This window comes from Rhipicephalus sanguineus, chromosome 6 (assembly GCF_013339695.2).
Source record: "Rhipicephalus sanguineus isolate Rsan-2018 chromosome 6, BIME_Rsan_1.4, whole genome shotgun sequence".
Taxonomy (NCBI): domain Eukaryota; kingdom Metazoa; phylum Arthropoda; class Arachnida; order Ixodida; family Ixodidae; genus Rhipicephalus; species Rhipicephalus sanguineus.
In genome coordinates, this window is record NC_051181.1 from 128,601,787 (window position 1) to 128,615,591 (window position 13,805).

At 45.6% G+C, this 13,805-nt stretch overlaps 1 protein-coding gene across 3 annotated transcripts in view; it reads right to left on the reverse strand.

Moving 5' to 3' along the window:
• LOC119396385 (transcription factor GATA-4) overlaps positions 1-11,624 on the reverse strand; it is a 72,832-nt gene extending 61,208 nt beyond the window's left edge. The window contains exons 1-2 of one of the 3 annotated variants that reach the window (XM_049417073.1): positions 11,421-11,624; positions 8,856-9,257 (exon numbers count right to left, since the gene is read on the reverse strand). In XM_049417073.1, coding sequence (XP_049273030.1) covers positions 8,856-9,257; positions 11,421-11,570 — 552 coding nt within the window. In that variant the 5' untranslated portion in view covers positions 11,571-11,624. The remainder of the gene's footprint in view (positions 1-8,855; positions 9,258-11,420) is intronic. The other 2 variants (XM_049417072.1, XM_037663583.2) reach the window with 2 other exon arrangements.
• Positions 11,625-13,805: the final 2,181 nt, after the last annotated feature.

Genomic DNA, 13,805 nt, shown 5'->3' on the forward strand with positions numbered 1-13,805 from the left:
GTGTACACTGGTGAAAGGGAGGGGGCAGGCTGAAAGTTAGAAGAGTAATGAGAGATAGAGCGAGAAAGCACACATACACACGCAGGTGACGTGACAGACAGTCAGTCAGTCAGTCCGTGTACGGCATCATCACAACTCTACAGCCGCTCGTGCAGGTCTGTTGTCTCTAGAAATTTTAGCAATGGCTTCGTTGCCTTCATCCTCGATTGCTTTTCAGGATATCACAGAATGGTTGCTGTAGTGGTATCGGTCTGTGGTCAAGGTGAGCTGTAGGGATTGGTTGGTTGATTGATTGATTGATTGATTGATTGATTGATTGATTGATTGATTGATTGATTGATTGATTGATTGAGATAGGAACGAATGAAACCGTGCCGCAAGAACATTATTGCGTGCTGCATCTCTACAAAAAAAAAAGCCTTAGTAACAACAAGTAAAGAGAGAAAGGGAGGAAGGGAAAGGGAGGGGGGGTCCGACACCATTTATGTATGTATATTGTCTATATTTCCTCGAAATTATGGTGCTGTGGCTCTGCCCCACAATGCCACACAAGTAGCTGAAACTCTGTTCTAAGCAACTGAAGTACTTCGACTTCCTGTCTTCACGACGCGATAGGATTTATACGTTTTTTATGCTATTTGCCTTGTACCTCTTGTAGTAATGTTTGCTTTGTAGACTGTATGATTTGCCAGTCCTTTAGGTTGAAATTTGCGCTCTGCAGTATGTCGTCGAAAAACAAATGTATTTTTTTCTTTTTATTTCTTTTTCTCGAAACGTATACAGGTGCGTGCATGGAGGGCTAGGAGAATGGCTGCACCCCGTGGCTTGCCGGGAATCAGGAGGTCACCCACCTCAGGCGAAGGTACTTCCGGTTTATGCACATCTTACTACTGGTTAGAACCTGCCCTGACTACAGATGGAGGCTACTCGAGACAAGTAACATTCTGTCAGAAATATATATTCGCGAACAACCTCATATACATCGTTAATCAAAGTTAATCAAAGAAAAGTGCACGGCACCACATACAAAAAGGTGCAGCCGGTGCTGACACTTGGTGCAGCGCCGGCTGCGAGGCTGCACCAAAATGCTGCATTCTCGCGCTGGAAGGTGCAAAGGTACGCGGAACCGCGGCAGCACCTTATACACCCTGCACAATCGAGGACGGTGGTGCAGGGGGCGCCGCTGTAGCTTGTGGAATCGAGGAGCGAGGTGCAGCGCACCGTGAAAAGGTGCAGAAGGTGCAGAGAACCTAGGCTGAATCGAATAGACCTATTGTCTTCGAAACCCTAAAGAAACAAAAACATTCTTGGGTTTTACTTGCGAAAACCGCGACATTATATATAGGTTCATCGCAGTGGGGTGCTCCGTACTGATTTCGCCCACCTGGCGTTTTTAACGTGCACATAAAAGTACATTGGTGTTGACTTCATTTTCGCCCCCATCGAAATGCACCGCCGCTGCGGGGAATCGAACCTGCGCCCTCGATCTCTGTTCAAACCGCGAGAGTTAGTAGCGTGAGCATTTGCGTACATCAAATTGAGCCTTTGGAAGCTTTTCACCGCAAGACTGGAAGACTCGCAAGTGGTTCGTTATACGAGCCATGGGAACGTATACATCCAGGCATGTTGGGACCTCCGGAACGGATACTCCGATCGACGGTTCCTTTGAACATCCTCGATCAGATTAATAGCCCCGACCGCTGCTTCGCGTATAATTCAATTCAGCGCGCGTCGTATCTTTGTTGCGGTCGTGGCACTTTTGATCTGTCGCTAAGATCGGAACGTTTTCCGCAGATGTTTCGCTTGTGAACCGCCGAATGTCAGAGGAAGAGAACCTCACGTAGACAGTTCAATGCCACTGTTCGCTACACTGCTGTTGTTGCCGCTATATATATATATTGCTGGTGTTGCATGCGCACGTGTATACAGGGTGTGGCAGCTTGGTCACGTCCTTTTTCCGCTTTCGCTAATCTTATGGATCGTTTGGGGCACGTTTCCCGAAACACCGAAGAAAATGATAAATAAAAGCCTCCCTTATCGCGTTGTTGTGCGGGATGCGTGACGCGTCGTGTGAGGGGCGGGGTTTGGACACGCGCAATTAGCTTCCGGGGCTCCTCTCGTGCGCAAAGCGATAAGCGTAGAGACAATGATTAAGCTTTTCCGCAGCTGCTGCGTAATCACTGCACATAACTCATCCCCTCGGTGTATCGATCGTCGCTCTGTGTATACGCTCAGTGAGGTGTAAAAGAGAGGGGTGAGGAGATACGTAGGGGAAAGGCGGGAACGATTATGAGCCCAGTTAGCTACCCTGCTCCGGGGAAAGGAAGTGGACTCCAAATAGGAGGAGGAGGAGGAGAGGCGTTCGTACGTTGTAGTTCGTACTGTAGTCGGTTACAACCTTATATAGAAAATCCCAAGGGGTCCCTTATGTATTCGGCTAGGACGACCCGAAGGTGAAAGCCGTATACTTCTTTTTATTCTCAGTAGATGTACTTACTGATACTCCCCGGCCCCCTCCGAAAGCTTTCTGCACCTATAACGTGGCATTGCACTGCCTCCAGGATCCGAGGCATTGCAATTGCAAGGCATTGCATCGATGTCATGCGATGATGTCATCACGCGAGGTCACGAATTTTGGTATATGTGGCGTCATGTTGACGTCATATGGTGACGTCATCAAGGGATGATCTTTTTTTTTTGCATCGCTCGTGTTGATACCAACGCCGCCGATGGTCAATTTTCGCGTTTGATGAGGGATCTAAGGCTTTCGCCTTAAAATTGTAAGCTGCGCCCACAAAAGTGCGGCGCGTCTGCCTATGTCTTGCGAAAGATAGTCGTGCTAGTTGGTTCCTAAAAAGTGTTTTCCTAAAAAGGTGGTTCCTAAAAAGGTTCCTAAAAAAGTTGGTTCCTAAAAAGTGTTGCACACCAACACTTTTTCTCGGCTAATGTAAATACTACGCATGTTGAGGGTTGAAGGTTCGTCGTTACTACCTGAAAAATTACGTTTAGCTGAGCAGCGATGTCCAGATCGCCGACGAAGTTTACCAGGATGCTCAAGTTTCCGGCCTAATACCAGCGACGCAAACGTAACAACAGAAGAACAAAGAGTATGCACTGTCAATGAATCGATTGAATGGAGCGACATAACCTTCTTCCAAACCATGCTGCGGACTACGATCCGCTTCCCTTCGACCGCCTATTAATGTTCAGCGCACGAATGATTTCCAAATTCATTCGGATGTCACGTTCGGGAATCGAGCTACCTACCTGGCGCATCGCGGCAGAAAGCCACAGTGCTTTAGACACTATAGAGACGTGGCGTCACGTGTAATGCTTTTGTGAGTATATATAATTGTTGCGGGAAATGCGGCTGCAGCTGCTAAAAGTGGTGTAACATTTTGCTTTATATATATATATATATATATATATATATATATATATATATATATATATATATATATATATATATATATATATATATATATATATATATATATATATATATATATATATATTCCTTCATGGCTGCGGATGACACTTTTTGGCCATATATATAGTACATAGAGGCTGACTTTGACGGCGGCTGTAATGAAAATAACTTTCATATATGTATCGTGGAATGGTGTGTCTGGAATGCAAGCCTACGCAGTATATATATAACGGTATACGTCCAACGTCTATATGTCGAATAAAGATATAGCGAAATGCCGGTTATAACGATGTTATCGAGTCTTGCCGCTAGCGGTTGTGTTGGTCCGCCTGACGACATGACCCTGTCGGAACTGTCAGTGCTAGAATGCCGACTGTTTCTGTCGTCGTACCGGAATTCTAGTAAGGCCTTATTGAACTTTTTTCGTGGCACTGGACTATTGGATAGGCTATGGCACTTCCGCCCCGCACCTTCCTTTTTGTTTGTTCGTTTGTTACCGCGCCTGCTCTACTCTCCGCTTTTCTTTCCCTTTCCCCCTTCCCTTATTGTAGGGTAGAAAATCGAACATTATAATTCTGGCTTACCTCCTTGCCTTTTTCTCATATTTTTTATCTCTCTCTCTCTCTTCAATTTATGTCCAATACCCACCGCGGTGGTCTATAGTTGTTATGGTGCTCAACTGCTGACCCGAAAGTCCCGGCACCGAATCCCGGCCGCGGAGGCTTCATTTCGATAGAGGCCAAGTGCTAGATGCACGCGTGTGCTTCAATTTAGGTGCGCGCTATAAAGAACCCCAGGTGGTCGAAATTTCGGAAGCCCTCCATTACGGCGTCCCTCATCATGGTAAGGTGGTTTTGAGACGTAAAAGCCCAGCAATTATTATTATCTTAGAAGAACTTCTTGTTGGGTGAGTTGGTGCATGACTTATTGTATATATATGTGCGCAAAGCTCGGACGAACACAGCTCGAACGAACAGTCTACATCGTTTTTCCCGTGTTCGCCCGAGCTTTGCGCACATATATACTACAATAAATTATTATTATATTGCAAGCTTTCTGCACCTAACGTGGTTTTGCACAGCCCCCGTGATCGGCCCACCTTTGAACACCCGTCCTATATTATTATTTTTTTATTATTATTATTATTTACAAATACTGCAGGCCCTGTTCGGGCCCAAGCAGGAGTGGGTAACAAATGTCAGTGACAAAATCAGAATAAAAAACACAATGAAAATACAATACAAGATACGAAATTCAGAACATTGTCAACATCAGGGAAAAATATAATTAATACATAGCAATAATGGCATTCATACAGAAATACAAAAAAATATCAGCACTTATGAGGAACACAATGTTAAAAATCAAGTGCTAGGTCATTGACGAGATGGGCGAACGATTGTATTGTGTCCGCATTAACGATCTCCTGAAGTAACTTATTCCATAATGAAAAAGCATGAGGGAATAATGAGTACTGATGGACGTTCAGATGACTGAATGGTTGTCTAACTGTCTTATTATGATGGATACGATCTAAGCGCACGGGCGGGTTAGTTATGTAACGATTGGGTGGGATTTTAAATTGACCATGGTACAATTGATAGGTGAATTTCAGTCGAGAGACTATTCTACGATGAGCGAGTGTCTTCAGATTTGCCTTCTCGCGAAGGGCAGAAACGCTTGCAAAACGAGAATAGCTAGAATAAATGAATCTCAGAGCCAGGTTTTGGACCCTCTCTATTTTTTTAATTAAGTATTTTTGATACGGGGCCCAGATCAGGTCTGCATATTCTAACCTAGGCCTGATAAGTGCTCTGTAAGCTGTTAGTTTTACGGAAGGTGAAGTGTGACGCAGTTTACGTTTTAAAAACGCTAACTTTTTTAGCGCATTGCTACAGATGTTGTCTATATGAGTTTCCCAATTTAAATTGCTTGTAAGCGTGACACCCAGATATTTTACTTGTGTAACCTTTTTAACATAAGCGTTATTAATGGTATATTGGAATGCTAATGGGTTTTGTTTGTTCGTAACTGTGATGGAAGCCGTTTTTGATGCGTTGAGCTTCAAGCCCCACTTATCACACCAGGCGCAGATGGATTGCAATGCATCGTTAAGTCTGGCTTGATCAGAATACTGATCAATGTCGGCATAAATAACACAATCGTCCGCAAAAAGTCGGATTTTCACAGGTGATTGAACTGAGAAATAAATATCATTTATGTACACTAAAAACAATAATGGTGCAAGCACGGATCCTTGCGGCACTCCTGAGTATACGTCTAATGAGTCAGAAACGCCGTCATTGACCATCACATATTGTTTCCGTGATGGCAAATAGCATGCAACCCAACGGACAATGTTCTGATCAACACCAATAGCTGACAGTTTCGTAATTAAATCATCATGTGGTACTACATCAAACGCTTTGGAAAAATCTAAAAACACTGCGTCAATCTGGCCCTTAGAGTTTAATGAATTTGCAAAATCATGAGTGATCTCGGCTAATTGAGTTGAAGTTGATAGGCCAGACCTGAATCCGTGTTGGTTGTCGTGAAGCAGTTTATTGTCTTCCAGGTGTATCATAATCGCCTTAAATATTATGTGTTCTAGTAGCTTACAAGCTGTGGATGTAAGAGAAACTGGCCTGTAGTTGTTTATATCTGATGGTGAGCCAGATTTATGAATTGGGACTATTCTTGCAGAGCGCCAGTCATCGGGTATCACACAAGTTTCTAAGGAAGTTACAAATATCTTATACAAATATTCTGAAACCCAGGATGCATATCTACTAAGAAAAACATTCGATATGTCATCAGGACCCGGGGATTTCCTTGTGTCTAATTTACACAAGAGGCTAAAAATACCATCTTTACTTAAATATACTTTAGGCATATGTTTGACGAGCGTATAAGATGGCAAGTGCGCATGTGAGGCCGTCAGCGTAAATACGGACTGAAAAAAGGCGTTGAAACTTTGAGCAATGACTGTAGCATTATCCGTAGTTCCGTCAGCTGTTTTTATCTCTGTGATGCTCTTTTTATCATTAGATAAGTAACGCCAGAATTTTTTGGGTTGGTCTGTCATGAAGGAAGACAGAGTAGACGTAAAAAACTGGTCTCTTGCTGCATGCATTTTTTCGTGGAAAATGTGTACTAGGCTTTGTAGCTGTTTCTTGTCACTACGTTTATGACAGCGTTTGATCTTGCGCTTCATATGAATCAAATCACGGTTCATCCATGGGTATTCTCTGTTAATACGCTTCTTTTTTAATGGCACATAGCTACGTTCACAGTGTAATATTATAGCTTTAAAACGTGACCACAACTCATTGACGTCATTCAATTCGCTGAAAGAAGGAAATGAGGATTCCATGTAATTGAGCACTGCATCATCAAGCGCATGCTTGTAGTCTCTGACAAATGAGTCGGAAGGTCTAATAGTGGATCGAAAGCCTGAAATTGGACATTCTAAAACAAGTAATTTGTGATCAGAGATGCCTTCTTTGATAGCGACCGAACACTCTTCGAGCGAACTGCTTACAAACGCTAGGTCTAGTACAGAAGAACTATTAGTCATGGTAGCATCAGAAACTAATTGGTTTAAAGAGTACATAGTAGCACGCGATATACACCAGAGCACGCCTGTCTCGCACCCAGGCTGCTGGCGAGCCGAGCGGATACTCTCGCACCCAGACGCCGGGCTGACCGGGGCTGCCAAGGCGTGCGCGGGCTGCACCATGTAAACAGGGCAAGCTGCAGTTCTGAGGCTTTAAAGTGCGAAAAAGTGCCCGTTCACGCCGCTTCAGCGTATAAGAGCTCGTCTGGGCACTACTGCGTCGTCTCTGGATGTCAAAACAAGCAGCGCAACAAGAGGACATTAGCGTTGTCTGCGACGATTACGACGCGCCACGGAAATAGTGCCGGTGTGGTGTTTTCAGCTTCGCCGCGAGTGGATAGCTGTGATTCAAGCAGAAAAACTAGGAGCCGAGTGAAAATGCGCGAGTAAGTACACTAACTGCGTGTATTCTGCAGTGTGATGCCCACCTATTTCATTTTGCGGACGTAATTTGCGTGACACGCAGCTGGGTTGAAGGCAGGCGCGAGCTTTGTGTGGGGGTGCACTTCATACCTTTGAGCGTTTCCTTTGACGAAAATCTAGTGCAAGGTAGTGCTTTCAAGCACAAGCAATCAGCATGCTTTGCCACTTTCAACGTACTATTAAGCTTTAGTGCTTTTGATGGCATCCACGCCTTCGAGATTTCGTCTTCAAAAGGTAATAAATGGCACGGTGTTCCTCAACAGCTGGCCACAATTTCGTGTTTTCATTTCAGTGTTTGATGTCCCCAAATTTATTTGGACACGAGGCATACAGCTGCACATAATACATATATTGGCACGTAAGTAAACAGTACTCGCGCCAGTGTCCTTTACGTCGCAGGCGTAGCTAACCGGCTTAACTAAGAGTAGCACAGTTTCGCTTGTAAAGCATCATCGTTAGAAGAATAAAATCGCGCAAGTAGCTTCCAAAAGGGATCGCTGAACGATACTTCAAATTATACTCTCTGATAGTACGCTTTTATGAGCAAGACGCATTATTGTAAGAGCGCTCGTGAAACAAAAATTACGTTCCGCGAAACTACCCGTAAAGCGTACTCTAATTATTACGCGATGCATGCTGAAATGATGAGCTTTCACGAAACTTTGCGCACAACTTGTAATATGGGGCAACAAAACATCGTTTCACTCTTTCTCGAGCTGCACTGCAATTACGATTCACGCGTACTACTGCGAGAACGTTGTTTTTTTTTTTTTTTTACCAATGTAACAGCGTACGTATCTGACGAGGTTGCTTCCGCAGCCCACTGAGCACGTACTGTATACATTGTGGACTTGCATGAGAAAGATGTTCTTGATGTTCCAATAAAATCAGCGAAAATGTCCAGGCTAGAAAAGACGCGAAACACGCTATCCGACGGGCTGAGTTTCGAGAGTTTCAGGTTTGCTCTGTGTAGCGTCTGCTGGGGTGGCAGCCCGCGCATGTTGTTTCGTCGCGTGTGCGATAGATGGCGCGACGCGCGATGCAAATATGGCGATGCGCATCGAATTCGCTGTGTTCTGGTCTATACAGACGCCGGCAAAAATCTGTTTTTCTAATGGAGCATATCCCTCTCTCCCTCCACCTTTGACCAAGCGACGATCTCATGTGATGACGATCTCATGTGACGTTTGATGACGACGCAAGTTTTGGCGATCTGTGACGTCGTGATGACGTCACAATATGACGTCATCATGTTATAATGATCTTTGCGTTACTCGTGTTGACGCCGACGGTCACTTCTCGCGTTTGGTGAGGGATTTAAGGCTTTCGACTTAATAAAAGAAACAAGCGCGTATGGCAACATTACGTCCAAGATGTGCTTCGCACCTGGAAGGCGAACCTCGCGTGGTGCGCCGCCAGGTGTCCGTGCGCCGGCGAAGGACTCGAGTACTGGGCCGCGGCCGCGGCCGCCGCTGCAGCAGCCGCCGCCGCCGTGTCGGGCGACCCGCGCACCGCTTGTCCCCAGACGCCGCCCAGGTGGCCGCTGTGTCCCTGCTGCACCGCGGACGAATGCTGGTGAGGCGGCGGCTGAGGCGACGCCGGGTTGTGGTGGTGGTGATGGTGGTGGTGGTGGTGGCCCCTGGCCGGAGACGACGTCGGAGGAGGGGGCGCCACTGCCGGGGACACGGGCGCCGCGGGCATGGAGGCCGCGGCCATGGAGCTCACCGCCACCGACGGGGCAGCTGGGGAAGACGCCGACGACGTCGCCACGCTGCCCATGGACGACATCTGCAGCGGTGTGCAAGTGCGAACAGAGGCAAGAACGCGTTGCGCTGTTGTATACTTCATTTTGTACGTGTATGTATGAAACGTGCCTGCGAGTGCAACGTATCAGAGAGTGCTGTGGTGCCCCCAAGCAGTTGGGTTCGCCCAGGAAGAAGAAATCGGCATGGTTGGGCATGAAGCGAGAAAGCAAGACACCGCTGGTTATTAAAGGGCCCCTAAACAACCTCTGAAAATACAAAGAACGCGCACGTTATTCTCTCCTGGCGCTTCCCGATATTGACGCCAGCAGTCGTACACGTGACGTCATGAGAGGAACTAAGCTCTCGACGATTGGTCGATATACGAGGAATATCAGTTGTGAACTGTCTCCCATATATACACTGCCTTCACATGCTATCGCACTCCCGTTCTGCCTTTTCTCGCATGCCTATCGTGCGCGATGAACTAATTTCACTTTGTTTTGTACCCGCCAAGGTGGACTAGTGGTTATGGTGCTCGACTGCTGGCCCGAAGGTCGCGGGATCGAATCCCGGCCGTGGCGGCTGCATTTCGGAGGCGAAATGCTTGAGGCCCGTGCACTTACAGATTTTGGTGCACGTTAAAAAAATACCAAACTATCAAAATTTCCGAAGCCCTTTACTATATATATGGCGTCCCTCATAATATCGTGGTTTGTGGGATGTAAAACCCCAACCATTCTTATCACTTCGTTTTGTGTGTTTTCGACCGCGCAAGCGGAGATAACAGCGTGCAGCCGAAAAGCGCGAAATTGTGATAGGCTCAACGCTTAGTACTGGCATAGTCCACGTGTTTTATGAATAAATAAGTGGCGAGGTGGAGATAGCGCCTTTACAAACGGTAGTGAGCCTGAGAAAGGAACCACTCTGTCGTCTTTGAACTCGGGAGTGGTTTAGGGGCCGTTGAAGAGTAGCACTATAGATTCCAAGAGAAGACTATATAGCGCGAAGTGCATGGGCAGATGAGATTCAGAAGTTTGCGGCGATTTCGGGGACGCTGCAAGCCTATATATAGCCTGATTAAATGTAGAGACATGGGAGGGGCCTTTGCCTTCCAGTGGGCGTAGTCAGGCTCGTGATGATGGTGATAATGAACGTGTAATAACATACAAGTAAAAATGTTACGCAGTATAGTTATAGCAACGTGTACAATAACGCGTATAGAAATGCGCTATAGTAACGCTATTGCAACTGATATAGCATTGCTACTCGTATAGTGCAGAAACCATAACGCAACAAACGAACACCGGACAAGATATCAAGTACCCAATGTGCCCTCCCCTTGCTACATGGGCTGCCTGCGACTTGCATGGTCAATCGCGAACGTAAACATTTCACGGTGATTCAGGAACACAAAATCGGCGTTTGTTGTGCTCAGTTGAGTGAGTGACGTCCTTTATTTGTGCAGTGATCACGCAGTCGGCATTCATATTGGACCTATACACCCTTAACCAAGTCCTGGTTAAATGATGGATATATCCAGGAAACCAGACCAAAAAATGTCCGGTTTATATCTAGCACTTTAAGCGGGAACGAATTAAGAGGGTATCCTAAATAACAATAACTGAAATAGTATATTGGAGAAAGAGTGGGCTGACCCTCCCCCCCCCCCTCAAACCTCCCCATTCAGGGGCACCAGGGTTTCTTAAGCCCATCTGCAGAGCAGAATGTGGTGTGGTGTATAAGCTTACTCAAATGAAACCAACAGTCAGTGAAGCCAATTAAGGAATTATAGGATGCATTATTTGTACTATTTAACTGTACAGTAGTAATTATGATATAAATGCAAGGGATTTAAAATGGACCAAGAGACAACTCGCCGAAGGTATAGGGACCGAACCTACAACCTTCGGTTAATGCGTACGATGCTCTGCCATGCAATTGAGCTACTGCGGAGCTCTTCCTCCCGTTCACTTTATTGGCTATACCCAATAAAGTCTTTTCGTACATTTTAATTTCTTTACAGTTATAGCCCAATTACTACACAATGTATACAGCTAAAGACTATAAGTAACGTTTCCTCTATTTCCTTGGCTTCATTGGGTCGTATATATACGTATATATAAAAAAGGGCCCTTGATCAATTCCCCCTTTTCGTGGCCTATTCATCCAGCTCAGCTTTCTGTGAAGTACAAAGTGTCCTTCTTACCTGATGGTGATGCATGTACTGATGCGGCACGGGTACAAGCGGCCTGGTGCCCGGCACATACACCGGTGGTCCCGGGTGCAAAAAGGCCGCCGACGCGGCGCTCGAGCCGTCCTGGTACGAAGGCAGGTGCATGGCTAGGTTCTGGAACATGGCTGCCCCTATACACACCGAAGACGCTAACGCATCTGCAGCGGCCGGCCGGCGCAGCCTAGAGCGACCTGCGCTCGGCAACGGCTCTCAGAAGAAGGGTCTTTTTACTACCGGCTGTTTTTAAGCCTAAGGCTCGAACACGAGGAGTGGGCAGTCTGAGCAACCCAGGTCGTCATTGCTGGAACATGATCGACGGCTGCTGAAAGACCTTGAACTCCATCCTGCACAAAAAAAGATATAAACGACATGAACACATTTGGCTATATTTTTTTTTATGCGAAAAAGATTCATCGGACTCTTTTTTTTTTTTGTGAGTCCCGACTTGCGACGGGATATGACTCTCTTTAAGGAGACATGTGAACTCTCTTTGGAGGTCATTATACCCTCGTCGGAGAGTTATTAAAAAGAGTTATTAACGTTGACTCTATAAAGAGAGTCGTATACGTGGCAAGTGAGGACTCGCCGAAAGGAGTAACACATACTCTTTTTTTTTTGTCTTAGAGTGTATATATAGAGTGAGGTATCGGAAGCATCTTTTGGGTTTAAAGAAGAAGCAACGAAAAAAAAAACGCCATTTTGAGGGCTGTAACTGAAAAAGCAAACACACTAGCAATGGAGCACGTAAAAGAGAGTATACATATAGCGAGGTATACTGGGACAAATACCCAACACCTAACACCTCCATCAAATGGGAAAAGCTACTTAACAAGTTACACAGTGAACAAAGAGGTGACGTATGAACCAAGATGGTGTCGTGATTCCACGCAACCTCTCTCAACTGTTTCGTTATCGTCATTTCAGTGACAAAATGAAACTATTATGAACACGTACGACATATAAACTATAGAAAATTAATTACCTTTGAAAGAATGCTCTATCACGGAGCCCATATACTGCGGATTTCAAGTGAGGGGTGAGATGGCCGTGGAAGCAACAATAGACAAAGCACTGGGTAATTGCTCGCTATTGCACCGTCTAGTGTTTTATTGATGGGTGTTGGCTACCGTTGGTGTTGGCTTAGTGTTGCCGCCGACATGCGCAGTTCTTGCTTTGCGCAGACGAGAGTTAATTCTCCTCGCGGAAATACGCAGCCATTTCTTCGGTGCACATACGTGCGTGCAATCTGACGACATGTAGAACTAGTAACAGTAACTGATCTATACACTCCGTTACAAATGTGCTTACATTCATATATCAGTTTTTCAAGGATACCCTCTTCCTAAATTAGTCACATATATATCTTAGTGTAATGTAGCATCTAACAGACCAGTTTTGTTCGCTCTATAGATGTGCCGTATTTTATCTCTCGCTTTTTGTTGCAAGTTGGAGCCACCGCTTATTGCTTTATTTTCTATTGACTGTCCTAATTTTTTTTAAATTTCGGCAATATTTTGTTGAAACCGTGACAAAATGTTTCTCACGCGATGCGTGACCAACAAGGATTCCTTCGGAATATTAGAAGCAATAAATGGCGATGAGAAAAATATCTCAAAAGTTGAGAAAATCCTGGCATTAACAACCCCGGCAACTTATTCGAGTGTCGATGACGACTTGAAACGACGATTGCATTTCAGAAAAAAAAAAAACAAGAAAAGGTAACAGCATAGCGACACCAGTATGACCTTTCCTACCCCTCATCCATTCAGCCTTACCGTGAGAACCATGGCGTAGAAACTCTAGTCACGTGACTACGACAGAAAAGTTCCGAAGGGTTAGAGAGATGTATAAGACGATTTCACGTAAGACTTATAGGCACCGCCACCTTGGTCTGTTAAACGAATGTTGTCTTATTTTTGTGTTTCGCGACGCGAATAAGGTAGCCCAATATGGCGGCACCGAAACGCATCCATAAAACAGTCTATAGGAGCGCTGTAAGATTAGGAAACCATACGGCGACGCTGGCACGACTTTTCTTATCTCTCACACTTTCAGTCTTAACCATCTTAATTGCAAAACGGCACCGCAAGAACCCGCCAGGGTACTTAAGGCTGGTTCACACCGGCGACTTGCAATGGTCGCGCGACTAAGTTAGTCGCAAAGCGACTGGTCGCAAACGGTCGCAAATGGCCGTTTTGGTCGCAAAGCGACTGCTTTGGTTCAGTCGCTCGCTGCTCGATTTTTCAGTCGCGCGACTGCAGTCGCAAACCTCTGAACCAATCAGATGCGCAGGAACAGGACGTCAGCCTATTTTACGGGGCAACGGCAATGCAAGCTGCATACGAGCAGACGTGAATT